Genomic DNA, 14,751 nt, shown 5'->3' with positions numbered 1-14,751 from the left:
AAAAACTTTAAAAAAAAAAATTAATTAATTGAATTTAAAAAAGGATCAATGCATAAATTTGTTATTAGTAATAAACAAAATATAACACAAAATTTAGATGAAAATATCACAAATGAGTAAGAAATTCACCAAAATAATTTAGAAGAAAATGATGTTCAATTTTGCAATACAACAAATCTTGATAATGAACTTCAAAATAATTTAGAAGAAAATGAAAATAATGATGAAAAATATAATATAAAAATATTAAATAAACATTAAGTTAATTAATATATAAGTATAAAAAAGACCCCATTTTTAGTTCTCATCTTAGGCCCCAAAATGTCTAGGGCCGCCCTTGTTTCCCTCTCATCCTCTCTCTGCCTCAACCCACGTCACACCGTGCTCCATGGCTGACCACCAAACTCTCCTTCTAAACCTCTATGGCCAGAGCTTTTCAAGCTCATCACCTCCAACCACACACCACTGCCGAAACCCAGCCAAAACCAAATCACGACCACCACCACGGCCAAAACCCAGCCAAAATCAAATCGCAACAAAAACCCAAAAGCCCACCAAATCATAAATCAAATCACACCCACCGAAATCAAAGCACAAAACCCACAAAACAACCAAAATTACAAAATGAAAACACTGAAAGTGAACCCACCGTTAAAAAAACATATATTGGTTTTGTTATTATATTTTAGAAGAAGAATCATCTTGTTAAACTAATTTTATATCCAAATTAATCAAACACATACCACAAGCAAGAATTATAGACAGCAAAGCAAAAAAAAAATGGTATTTCTCAGAAAAGTGTTTTCAGAAAATAGAAAGGGTAAGCAAAATATAAAAATTATTTGCTTCATAATCTCAAATAAATAAATAAATAACCAAAAATTACACACCATAATCCGGTGAAGCCTCGTGAGCAACAATTTCACCTAAGAGGATCGTCTGAGTTGAGAGGAAGAAATTTTTATAGTCTTTGGCTTGGCAGCACAATCTTCGATTTCCTTTCTTGACGTAGTTTTCGCTCGCTCCTCTCCTGTTAGCCTAGGTGATGTATAAAGAGAAATAAAAAGAAGAAGAACAAAGTACCGCGTAAAAAAGAAGAAAAGAAAAATGGTGAGAGAAGAAAGACGGACTGAGATCAAGTGCACTGTCGTAGGTATTTTGTTACATTTCTTACTCTCTTTTTTTAAACTTTTTAACTCTCCTTTAATATATTTTATTTAATGGTTGAGATTGAAAGTTGTTTTTTCAACTTTTAATCTCAGCCATTAATTACAATTGCATCAGGGTATTGCACCTGAATTTGAAAAGGACTTATGTTACACAGACACGAACACGGGAATATGAATTTTTTTGAAAAATAAGGACATGACACAGCGGCGACACGAAGGTTAAATAATTAATTAAATTTTATATTTAGGCACATTTTTAAATATTTTTAGACATAAAATACATTTATGTCTAGAATTCAAATTATGTAAGAACTACAAATAAGTAAACTAACACCCAAAGTAGTACAATAATACACATAAAATGTTTAGAGTACAAACCATAAAAGGATAACAAGTTCAACATCAAACTAAAAACATAAAAGGATAACAAGTTTTAAACTTTCAAGATTATCATAGAACAACAACATCATCGTCATCAACATAGTCATTATTCTCAACAATACTTGTCTTCATCTCTGGCTCATCTAGTGTGAGATAAGCAATCTCAAACAACCCAGGTCCTCCAAATGGTTCATCCCAATTATCTCCACCAATGTCCCACTTCTTAGATTCTCCTATAGTGTACTCGAGCCTCCTCCTTGAAAGAAGTCGAAGATTAAAATGAACAAACACTAAATCTTCAGCACGTCTAGGAGTAATTCCATTCCTCCTCATACAATGGATGAAGCCATATGTACTCCAATTCCTCTCAGCACATGATGATGAGCAAGGTTGTTCAATAAGCTTTAGAGCTAAAGTTTGAAGCAGTGGTAAACTAGACCCATAAGTTGACCACCAAAGCATTGGATTGAATTTCCACCTATCCTCCATGTTATCCTCATCATAAGTCTTAAATGCTGAAAACAAACCAAACTCCATAATAGCATTCTGCCAATCATCAAGATCAGGAAAGATCCTCTTAAGGCACTTGTTTCTCTCCATTGAAATTTCAGCATCCTTATATGGCGCAACACGACCTCTGACTTCCTCAATCCATTGACTAGTATAATACCTAGTTAAAAGCAAATAAATAAGTACAACTAATGAGTTTAGTTTATTTATTTGGAAATGCCTAAAGAATATAAACGAAAAGATTAAAGAGATAGAAAAATTACTTCGGATTCAATGAGTGGGCTAGGCAATGAAGTGGTGTGCAATTTTTAGTCCACCGTTCAATGAGTATATTGTATACCACATCATAGAATGGAGACTCCTCATAGTCTTCCTTGCCTTCATGCCGGTATATTTCTTTCTTCACATTTTCTATCATGGAATCCCACGTTTCATACACCTTATGGAGAATAGGTGCATCCGTGTTAGCTACTCGAAGCATCTCATAAATAGATTCTGTGAATCTCAGAATATATGCAACCTTGTCCCACCACAAATCATTCAAAACATAATCCCTCACAGTTTGAGCTTTTCCTACATCATCTTCTCTATATGACATCCATTCCTCACTAATGACCATATTTCAAAGATTTTGTTTTACTTGAAACAATCTTTTAAGCATGATGATTATTAAAGCAAATCGTGTTTCAGCAACAGCAAGTAACTTCAAAGGGGAATATGAATTAAAAATTGCTAATCTCATAGAATGATTTGTGATGAAAATACGAATGAAAGTTGCCTCATCTGAAACTTGTGCAATCCAGTTACATTCATTATATGCAACCTCATTCTACAAAGAGTACTTAGGTGCACATATATTCTTCAAAGCCAAATTGAGGGTATGCACATCACAAGGTGACCAAAATATATGAGGATATTTAGCTTCAACAATAGATCCTGCAGCCTTCATAACAGACGCATTATCAATAATAATTTGGACAACATGTTGATGCCCAACCTCACCAATGACCTTTAGAAGCAAGTCAACAATGAAGTGCTTGTCTTTATACTCTTTGGTACCATCAATGGATTTGATAAAAAGTGGCAATTTCTGTGATGTAGCCATAAAATTGATAAGTGGCCTTTTTTGTACATCTGTCCACCCATCACTTACAATGCTTAAACTCTTTTCTTTCCAAGTGTCTTTAATTGACCTCAACAACTTCTCAATATGTGCCCTCTCTTTTTGCAACAAAGTTGTTCTTAATTTATTGTAACTCGGAGGAATATAGCCCACTAAATTATTATTAGCTGCAAACTTGATCATCTCAATCCAATACGGGTTCTTAGCAAAGTGAAAGGGTAAACCAGCAGAATAAAATGTCCTAGTAATAAGAGAATCTAAATTAAGATGATTCCCTCTCATCACCATTCTCCTCTGAATCATGCCGCTCACGTCGATCCCTTCTTCTACCACCATCCTCACTCTCCCTCCGTCTATGCTCACTCTCATACCGACGGGCCCTCTCCCTTTCTCGCCTATCATCTTCATCATATCTATGACTTCTCTCCCCTTCTTGCCTCCCCACATCCCTCTCTACCAACTCACCATCTTCTTCCTCCGAACTCTCCTTCCTCTCTACACGTTCACTATGCTGTCCACTCCTCCCATCTCTATCCCTAACATCCCTCTCATTCACTCTTTCCCTATCCTTATCATCACCATCATCATCAACACGCTCATCACATCTCTCATTCCGTTTTCCACTTCTTCTATCTGATTCCCTATCTCGTCTACCTCTATTTCTTCTCTCATAATCAGATGATTCGCTCTCGTCTCGCTCACTCGACTCACTACTGTACTTCCTAGCCATACCAATCTCACACACACACACAGTAATTATCACAAGCCTATATCTCTGCAATGCAAAAGAACAAACAGATTTAATGCCAAATTGAAATAGCAACAAGTAAAACCCTAAAAACAAAAACAGCAAAATTCAATGAAAATAGTGATATTAAAGTAACAATTAAGTTAGAAAGAAAACAATCAAATACTTTTATAGCAAAGCACACCCTGAATACTTTTATTCATTGGATAACAACACAAAGTGCGCAGAAAATTACGAAAACAATAAATGATTATAAACCAAAACACAAAACTCAAACAATGTGATCCATATAGACTAAGAACTACAATAATTCTTTACAATGGAATGGTAAAGGTTGAGCACGAACAACTAAATTCATAGCTATAAATAATTATTGATATAAACACATTCAAAACTCTGTTTTAAAATAATTTAATCACAGGAAGAATCACACCACCAAGTAAGCCCGTCATCATGCCTTCTTATTATCCTTCTATGAAAAGGAGGAATGATACATGGTATGCCTGAGACCGGGTGAGAGACACTAGGACTGGTAATAAATAACGGGGTCCTTTTATGCCTCCATAAAAGTTTTGAAGAGATGAGCTACACTACTTCAAATAAAGTGTAGTGAACAGCATCCCTGATCCTTTACACAGTTGCAGCAATAGATATAATTCCATTGTCTGTATTTGTTTTTGAAATTGTAACTTGATCTAAAATATAACTTAGTTATATACGATTATGCAGGATGAGCATGGCATCAAATATTATCAATTTGAGGTAGAGATTCAGAGAGCGGGTTCAGAGAGATTTGTGAGTCAACATAAACAAATATAGTCAGTATTGGGGTCCAACCAAAATAAATATAAAAATTTAACAAAAACCTTGAAACTTAAGGATACTATATCCATTTATCTAGCACACAATCTTTGCACAAAATAAAAAATGCTTGCACAGTGACTTGAGATTCACAAATTTGATTAAAGAAATTCACAAATTATTAAAATTGAAACCATGAATATCAAACCATGTCTACATCTAAGACCATGATAAGAACACAATTATGCAGAAAGTTAAACACCAAGAAAACAATTTTCTTTGACTCTAAAACAAAAAAAACAAAAAAAAAAAAAAAAAAAAAGTGAATCAAATAGCCCTAACATGGATTAAAATTTGACCCTTTCTATAATGATAACTAGTAAACACATACAGAAAAAAATTAAATTTTTAATGATCAAAATCACTTACTATCTCTACAAACAATACAAATTTTCAGCAATGGATTTGAAATCATGACCATGATACCCAGGAGTCTTCCCATACATATTAAAAAGGCATTTTTATTTATGATCTCAATTAAGCTCTTTAAGATACACAATGCACAAATTATTCTGGATAGTTAAACCAATCTTATGCAGCAGTGGTGTCTTGTATAAATCTTTTCTGTTTGAACAGAACTTGAGACCAAGACCACTTTTAAATTAGACCCAAATTCACAAACTCTAATCTCAATGCACAAACCCACCATGAAACAAATCATTAAAAAAATCAAACCTACTTCTCAATATCCCTTAAACTTTCAAATAGATAATCTCAGAGACCACCAATACCAATCCCAATATCTAACATATGAATCATAAAAAATTCAAACCCATAGCTCAGTTTCCACTAAATTTCAAGTACACAATCTCAAAAGAATCGGAATTTAAAATTCCTTATGAATTTCGAATTTACATCCAGAATTTAAAGGCTCACAGATCAATGCATACAAAGAAATTATACACTAAAATCAAGTTTCTAAGTGGAACCCAAATAAGAATTCACAAAATTAAATCCAAAAAAGCTATACCCAACAACAGTATTAGCAAAAGAACTGAATAGAAAATCAAAAAATTACTTACGCAACAACAGTAATTCATTCTAGGAATCAACAAAAAGAAGCAAAGCCAATGAACATTAAGAAAAAAAAAAAAAAAATATATATATATATATATATATATATATTTAGGAGAGAGGGAAAGATTGGAGCCATGATCTTAGAGCATCTCACCTGCTTGCTGCGTAAACTGGGGCTAGAGCTCGAAGCTTTGGTAACTGCTGGGCCTGCTTGTTATGACATTGAAATTGGAGATTTTGTGATGGCTATGATGGGTAACAGCTCAGTCATGGGTGGGAGTGATGGCTATGGTTGGTTTTAGACTTTTAGGGTTTTGAAAATTGAGAGAGGCAAAGAGAATGGCTTGGAGAGGTTAAGAAGAGGGAGGGTGTTTATCAGGTGGGAAAAGAAGGTTATCGGGTAGGGAGGGAGTAAAAAACATAAGCAATTTTTTTTTTCCTTACTACGTCGAAAAATGTGAGAGCTCTTAAAAAAAAAAAAAGTTAATTTATAGCGTCCGCTCCTTATAATATTTTTTATCATTATACCAAGGCACTAATTAATTTTTGGTGTAGTCAAGATTGAACTTCAAATCTCCTATTCAACCATTAAAAAATAAAAATAAGTTAAATATTGGTGTGGGCACCAAATCCCTCTTAGTAAGTTAGTAATTGGGCCCCAATTAATTTGTGCGTGGGCTATACTTCGATTCTACTAATGGGGCTCTCAGCTTAGCCTGGTTCGTCCTCTCTAAGTCCTAATCTGGGACTGTCCCCCTGACTTCTCTCAATTCCCAAGTGTTTCCCTCTCGCTTTGCTCTCTCTCTCTCTCTCTCTCTCTCTTTCTCCTTCCCTTTGTTTCTTCCTCCCCTTTTTCAACCAAGCCTTAACTCTCTACCTCTTCCCCCTTTTATAGTACTTGGTTAGTGGGTTGGTCATCATTGTTTTCCTGCTGTACATGTCCTCCCACGTCCATGTAAATCCCTAGGGATCCCTCACGACTTTAGAGGATTCCTTTGTAACTTGTTCCAAACATCACTTAGTGCTCGACAATTCCCCAAAGGTGTTACTTAGCGTTCGGTCACCATCCTGAACCACCTTTATTTTCTTAACAGGCCCAGTGGTCGATACCTATGCCTGGCCAACCACGATCCCAGTTGAAATGGCGCTACCGATCATTTTCCCTGATCCTTGCGGGCCTCTTAATGGGACGTATCTAGCCCATTGATCCAGGGCTTCGATCACGCGAGCCATTCTGGGTCATCCAGGCCCAAACCCTCGCGGATGGGCTGTCCAGATCCCTTCAAGCCCATACCCCCACAATTGGTTATAGGATTCAGTTTTTGCATGTTTAGTTATTAAGAAAATGCAATAAAATAAAAGTAAATCTTGATGTTTTAATTTGTGTTTTTAAATTTTTTTTTTCTGATTTAGGTTTTTAATCCCTTAATTACTGAGGTGGAGTTTATTATTATTATTATTTAATTGTCATGTAAGCTTAAAATATGTCAACTGTATAAATCATTTGCCATGTAAGCATTTTTTTTGTTAGTGAGTTAATGGTAGGGACCCAATTGATTGCAAGTTGAAAATAACAAGGACCAAATTGACTGCTACCAAAATGTAGGGACCAAATTGACTGTGACCACAAAATGTAAGGGCCAAAATAGTATTTTCGCCAATTTAAGTCTAAATGTGTGTGTGTGTGTGTGTGTGTGTGCACGCGCACGTGTGTTTTTTCGGCCTAGTAATCTTTTACTATTAATTATTAACTAGCCTCATCATATGCGCTTCGTGCATGTGAAAAGGTTTTTTTTTTTGGGTTCAGTATCATAATTTTCCATTCATCTCAATTTGAGAGGTTTCTTTTTTCTATCTAATTAAACCACACGGATAGTGATTTTTATTTTGGACATAGATAATACAATCATTAAAATGAAAAAAAGAAAAGAAAAAAAGAAAGTAGTACAAACATATGTGAAAAGAAAACAATTCAAACACCAACATAAATAAATAAATAAACCATTAAAAAGAAAAAAAGGAAGGACATTAAAAATCACATTTTTTAATAATTCAAAAATAAAGAAGAAGAGATTTGAAAAAATAAAAACAAAAACCAAAAAGAGAGAGAAAGAGAAACGATTAAGTCTTGATAAAGAGGAAAAAAGGAGAAGAAAAAAAATGAAAACCAAAAAAAAAAAAAACTGTCTTTATTTTTTATATATAATTTTTATTTTGAGAATCTAATTTATAAGTAGATAAAGTAATTTGAAAATCAACAAGAGAGTAGTCATATATTTTAGGCAATGTTTTAGTAGGAGTTAGAGTTGTATTATTACTAAATTGTCCTTTAGTTTTGTTTTTACTTAAACATAAGAGTGTAGGGGCATTTTTGAACAAAAAAAAATGATGATCCCAAATAGAGAAAGTCCCTTAAATATTAATAATATAGATATAGATAACTAACTCCTCTCCATACTTCTTTTAGTTAAAAATAATTTTATTTTAGGGTTAATATGTTTAAAGTTCTTTCAAATTAAATTCTATAACTTTATATTGTTAAAAACTTATAATTTTGCTAATTTTAAAGTTAGCCCTACACTTTTAAAAACTTGATATGTGGTGTTAATTTTTTGAGTAGATTTTTTTTTTGGGGGGGGGGGGTTGGGGAGGAGTTGGGGAGGGGGAATTTGACATCAAATTGTTATTTAGGAGATTGTTGAGCTGAAAGGGCAAACAAATATTGTAAATTGGTTGTACTTTTCTTCAAATGATATTTATTCTTTAAAATGATGAATAATTATTACTTGTCAAAAGGTTTGTAATAATTATAAGTAATAACTTTTAAAAAAAATTCATGAAAATTGCAATGATGGTTTTCCCACCATCCATTTCCATTTGTAATCTGGTTAGTAGTGACACTTGGCATTATATGGGTGATTACTAATGTAAGTCAATAATAGAATTAATATGAAAATAAAAACAAACTTGAATACCAAAATAAAAATTTTGAAACATAAATAGTCAAAATGAAAACATCTCCAAATTTTACATTTATTGTATATATATTGTAAAATCCAATATATATATGTGTGTGTATTTAAGTATATATAACTCAATCATGAAAATAGACATAATTGATAGAACTTGAAATATAGAAGATCTTGTTCCATTGTAAAATTTTCAAAATGTTTATGATAACCTCACAGGAAAAAAATGTTTCTAATAAATTACTGCTCATAATACTTATAGACCCTTTTTCTTGTTTATGGTGCGTGACTTTTTATATTTCAAAGCAATGTTGTGAATACCATTTTGGATCCCATTTTGATTTTCCATTAAAACGAAATATTTTGGCACCAATTTATTCTGGCGTACCGTTTGTGAGTGTTTTTGGGTTACCGCATATGTATATATAAATTATAATTATAATTTATATATATATATATATATATATATAACTGTTATAGAAAACTAGTCGCAGGCCCACGCAATGTGTGGGAATAGATAACTATTTTGTAATTTTGATATAAATATAATTTGTTTTCCTAAATTTGTTGAAAATAATTTGCTCTACCAAAAAATTAAGAAAAATGTTATGTCAACAATAATTTCACAACAAATTATACGTAGCAAGTTGCTATTGATTGTTATTGGTAGGTGTAGGGGTAAAGTCCCTAGATCAAATAATGGGTCTTGGGCCCCCTATAGAGTTCAACCTAGTCCGAGGAGAAAGTGTGGGTGCCAAAAAGGGCTTCCGACCCAATTCTTATAGGCCCAAACTTATTTAAAATGAGGTCCAAGGAGGAATGTCTCCTCGGACGTGCCAAGTACGGCTCAGACATGCATCCTACCAACAATAAAGAATCGCTCCAACGAGTATTAGTAGCAGGGATGAGTCCCACAAGCCCGGGAGAGGGAAGAGAGTATAGGATGTCAAGGGAGAGACTACAGCTGCCACATTAAATGCAGGACAGCTACTTTTCTGGCCGCATTAATGTGGAGAAGACAGGCGAACAGTGTTACCTTGGCCACTACAACTCACAGAAAGACAAGGGAGATGTCCGATGGGACGGGCACTCAAGTGAAGGTCCAGATGATCAACAAGTGTAAGGTCCTAATGACTTAAAGGGGGCTATATAAGAGAAGGGAATCCCCATGAAGAGGGGGACGGAAGAAGGAGAAAAAAGAAGAGAAGAAAGAGAGAAAGACCATAGCCTTTGATCAGGAACAGAGGTGCACCCACGTGTCTCCTCGGACCGAATATCCAGTGGACATGAAGGAGATATTCTTACGTTCAATCGTTGTATGGCCCAAAGTTAACTAACACTCACTTCGTTAGGGCCTAGTTCTGTAACCCGCTTTCTACAAATTCATTGTCTAAAGCTCCTTGGGCTAGAATCACCTACCTGTTAGGCCTGGGCCCCAAAGAGAGACCCTACAGTAGGCAAAAAAGTAATTTTAGTGATAGGTTTAAATTAGAACCGATAACAACTTACCAACTATGACTTGATGTGAAAATGTTGTAGATGTAGCACTTCTCAAAAATTAAACAATTTCTAAAATTATTTTTCATCTCAATATCTCTACAAATACAAATACATCATTCTATTATTTTTTGGTGTATTTGATTGATATTTATCCATTTTTTAGGTGGTTCATATTCCTCTAAATTATGTTATAGTGCGTTATATTTTCCTAATTTGGGTTATTAGTTTTAGATTTTGGATTATGCTATTTTTCTCAACAACTTGATTTTCTTTTTAGAATTTTCTCCTCTTGAATATCTAGAATACAACTAAACTTATTAATTAAGTATTAGCTCAAACAAAAATTAAATCAAAACAATAAGAGGGAGAGAGAGGACTTGTGATAGAAAACTCAATTCAATTCAATTGGTTTTCTTCATATTTTTTCCAAATTCAATTTCTTCATATAGCCAAGCATACATCTTCATGGAATTTCTCACATCCAATTGGTCTTCGTGGATTTTGAGGCTTTGTCCAAACTTGGATAATCTTTCATCCTAGTCTTTTTTTTGGTTGTCTATTGCTACCTCATATAGTTTTATACATGTCTTTTGATTTAATTTTCTTTCCATTGACTTCAAATTCTACAATTTTGGCAAAAGTCTTATAGCAAAGGCATCCCATAATAATATCTAAATTTGTTACAATACAAAAAAAAAAAGAAAAAAAAAAGTAACATATCTTGTACTAAGTTATGCATCTACATTCATGTCACAATTAATATGTATGTACAATAAAACTGATTTATTCTACGAACATACAAAGAGAATTATTTATCCATAATGGTGAATGCATCACACAAATGCACATAAGAGGTATCCCATTAGTTAAAAAAAAATAAAAAAATTCACCCATGATTAATGACCACATAAACTATAGTAGTAAGACCCCATTGCGATTCTTTGAATGTATTCTTCACCATGGCTTTGAGATTTTTTTGGTTGGTTTATGGGAACCAATGTTGTTGGCGTCTGAGACCTCCGATGGCACATCACTAACAAAATTAGTTTGGAAAACTTGAAGAATATAGGGAAGAATAGACAAGGAAAAAAAAAAAAAAAAAAAAACTCCAAGTCTGTGGTACAAGGAGCCAGGTAGGACTTGGGTTCTGTTTAACACTTAGTAAGAATTCCTTCGCCGTTAATTTCCCCCAAGTCTGTGGTCCGAGGAGCCAGGTAGGACTTGGGTTCTGTTTAACACTTAGTGAGAATGACTAAGCGGTCAATTTTCCCCAAGTTTGTGGTCCGAGGAGCCAGGCAGGACTTGGGTTCTGTTTAACACTTAGTGAGAATGGCTTAACGGTTAATTTCCCCCAAGTATGTGGTACGAGGAGCCAGGCAGGACTTGGGTTCTGTTTAACACTTAGTGAGAATCCCTTCGCGGTTAATTTCCCCCAAGTCTGTGGTCCGAGGAGCCAGGCAGGACTTGGGTTCTGTTTAGCACTTAGTGAGAATGACTAAGCGGTTAATTTCCCTCAAGTCTGTGGTCCGAGGAGCCAGGTAGGACTTAGGTTCTGTTTAACACTTAGTGAGAATGGCTTAACGGTTAATTTCCCCCAAGTCTGTGGTACGAGGAGCCAGGCACTTTAGAGAGACTTTCCAAATTTGCTGGAGTGAGGTAGAGCAATTGCAAATATATATAGACAAAAAAATCAGTAGTTTTTTTTTTTTTTTTTTTGGAATTCTAATAGAGTGGCAATTGAACAGTTTTTATAATTACTTGATTGGGAGAGGGAGAGTCATAAAGTTGAAGGAAGTTTGAATTATTATCAGATTGGGTTTGATGGAATAATAAATGGAAAGTTGAAAAGTTAGGAAATGTTAATTAAGAGATGATTTTTTTTTTTTTTTTTTTTTTGTTTTGTTTTGATGTGATTAGGAAAATGTTAATTTGCAAAAGGAAGGAAAGTAAAAGAAAAAAAAAAGAAAGTTAGTGGGACCGATGACGTGGCCGCTGATGTGGTTTAACAGGAGCGTAGCAATAATAAATGTTATACTTCACCGTTTAAAGAGATTACTTATGGTTTAAAAAAAAATTACCCAAAGAATTTCCAAGAAGGTTACTAATAGTAATCACTCCTTTCCTATTTCCCAAACCCACCCATGTGAAAGCCACTCACCAAGTGAAATTTATTCCCTCGTCTTCTTATCCACACCTAAACTCTTCATTAATTTTTTCTTTCTCATCTCATTGTCTATGCTCTCTCTCCAGTTTTCTCATCTTCTTCATATTTTTTTCTCTCTCAAAATGCCGCTACATCATCTTGTCTTTCAATATATTTTCACCTCCTTTGTTTACATATACATAAACCAAATAGCTCTTATTCTCATCTTTTTACTTTTTGTTTCCCCTCTAACATAGCCTCTGCTTCATCCTTTTTAATTTTTATTTTAACTTCTGCATTCCGGCCAAATCTTTAATTTTGGCCAGTATTGACTAAAATGCCTGGAATGGGCTGAAATTTCATCCGAGGTGGAATAGGAGGGTTGTCGTTCCGGTTTGCATGCAAGTATGAGATTTTCCAACCAGAACAAAATGGAATCCATAACAATGCTTCAAAGGACAAGCCATTATTTTTCCCATACATGTGAGACAGAAAGATGACGACTACAAAATGCTAAATTGCAAACTACAACTGTAAAATTTGAGGGTATTTGGATTTTACTTGTGGAAATTTTAGAATTTAAATTTTACCTCCAAAATTTAGGTAGTAAAATCCAAACATCCAAAATTAAGGAAATAAAATCCAAATTCTGAAATGTCAAGATATATATAAAACCCAAACACTCGAAAATTTTATAGGGGTTAAATCCAAATTCTAAAATTTTAGGATATAAAATCCAAACACCTTAAACTTTAAAAGTGTAGTTTGTAATTTAGCCTTATAAAAAGTTCAAAGAATTAATCCATGTCTTGAATGTGACATTTTATTAGTAAAAATATTTGTTTGAACTATTTTTAAATTGCAAAAAGAAGCGGTCAAAGATGTTGGCTATTTAATGGGAAGATTTTTTTTTAAGTTTTTTTTAGAGGAAGCATTATTGGCACGATTTTAAAAATCGGACAGGCCAAAGAACTGGTTTGTGCTCCGATTCCTAGTTTAACTTGATTTTTACCGGTTTTGATCAGATTTATGGATTGGACTGGTGCCTGGTTTCCTGTTGGTCTGGTCTGATTTTTAAAAATATTATTCTTGAAGCAAATTAATAATAATGTCAAGTATACTTAATTATGCAGCATGTACAATGTTCCTATCACTTTGCTAAATAGAATCTTGTGTTAGAAGATGGAATTTTGATTTCTTCATTTTGGTAAAAGTTTGAGTCAACCTTATTTAGTTGCCAGAATTCTGTTGTGTTGAATGAATTGCAAAACCTACTATTTGTACCTAGTCTTTTGAGAGTTAGGTTAACTTGATAATGTCGCCTCAATCCCTAAGCAATTGCCCTAAAATAGGGGGAAAAAAACACTATTATATATATATATATATAAATTGTATAGTTGGGGTGGGGGACTTAAACTATGGACATCTTTCTTGAAAACATCAAGAGGTATTAGTTGAACTACAAGGGCCCATGATCTATAATACATTAATAATTTAATAATATACTTTTATAACATCATAAAATAAAATATATTTAATTTCTATAATATAACATCTACTTTCATTAAAAAAAAAAAAAAATCTGTTTACTTGGTTTTTCAATCCATATGAATGATGGCAATGGCATTAATTAACTGTTGCATTTTGTAATAGGTTAGTTGTAAACAGTCGGGATATACAAACATTTATCATACATACATTCATCAGAACACCAGATCTGTAGCAAAGCTGGTGACTTGAACATCCACTTTCATTAAAAAAAAAAAATCTGTTTACTTGGTTTTTCAATCCATATGAATGATGGCAATGGCATTAATTAACTGTTGCATTTTGTAATAGGTTAGTTGTGATCAAATGCTTGAATCGAAAAGACAAAAAATTTGCACTACTAGCAGAAATTTTTTATATAGGAACAATTTTTTTCAGTGTGATAAAAACTTTATATAAACAATTGCTTGAAATAGAATAGTAGTCATATTAATAAACAGTCGGGATATACAAACATTTATCATACATACATTCATCAGAACACCAGATCTGTAGCAAAGCTGGTGACTTAAACATCCAACCTTGCCAATCTTCTCTTCAAAATCAATACACAGGTTCAGAGTTAGTCTCAGTGGGCAATGAACATGAACTTACAATCACCTATATAAGTAATTTTCAACTTAGGACACATTCCTTCAACTTCAAACTTGAAAGATTCTGCATGTGTCCAAAATTTCATCTAATCTTTTATATGCTCATCATTTATGCAAAATAATATTTGAAGGTGTTGCTTTCATGCTCAATACTTCTCTAGTCAGGATAGTTCTACAAGGAAGGTACTT

The 14,751-nt window shown here is 33.5% G+C and overlaps 1 protein-coding gene and 1 long non-coding RNA gene across 2 annotated transcripts; both read right to left on the bottom strand.

The window, feature by feature from the left end:
* Nucleotides 1-1,470: 1,470 nt before the first annotated feature.
* On the bottom strand, nt 1,471-2,002 carry LOC126717945 (uncharacterized). The gene is made up of 2 exons (XR_007652790.1): nt 1,886-2,002; nt 1,471-1,806 (listed from the first exon to the last, which is right to left on the bottom strand). It is a non-coding gene; the product is annotated as an uncharacterized LOC126717945 (long non-coding RNA).
* A 1,443-nt stretch (nt 2,003-3,445) lies between these two features.
* LOC126693736 (DEAD-box ATP-dependent RNA helicase 42-like) lies at nt 3,446-4,116 on the bottom strand. Its single transcript, XM_050390098.1, has one exon. It carries the CDS (start codon nt 3,911-3,913, stop codon nt 3,446-3,448), a length of 468 nt encoding a protein of 155 aa, XP_050246055.1. The 5' UTR covers nt 3,914-4,116.
* Nucleotides 4,117-14,751: the final 10,635 nt, after the last annotated feature.

The sequence above is a fragment of the Quercus robur genome, chromosome 1 (assembly GCF_932294415.1).
Source record: "Quercus robur chromosome 1, dhQueRobu3.1, whole genome shotgun sequence".
NCBI classification, from domain to species: Eukaryota; Viridiplantae; Streptophyta; class Magnoliopsida; order Fagales; family Fagaceae; genus Quercus; species Quercus robur.
The sequence above is the reverse complement of the archived record's forward strand: the minus strand, read 5'-3'. Positions and strand labels throughout refer to the sequence as shown.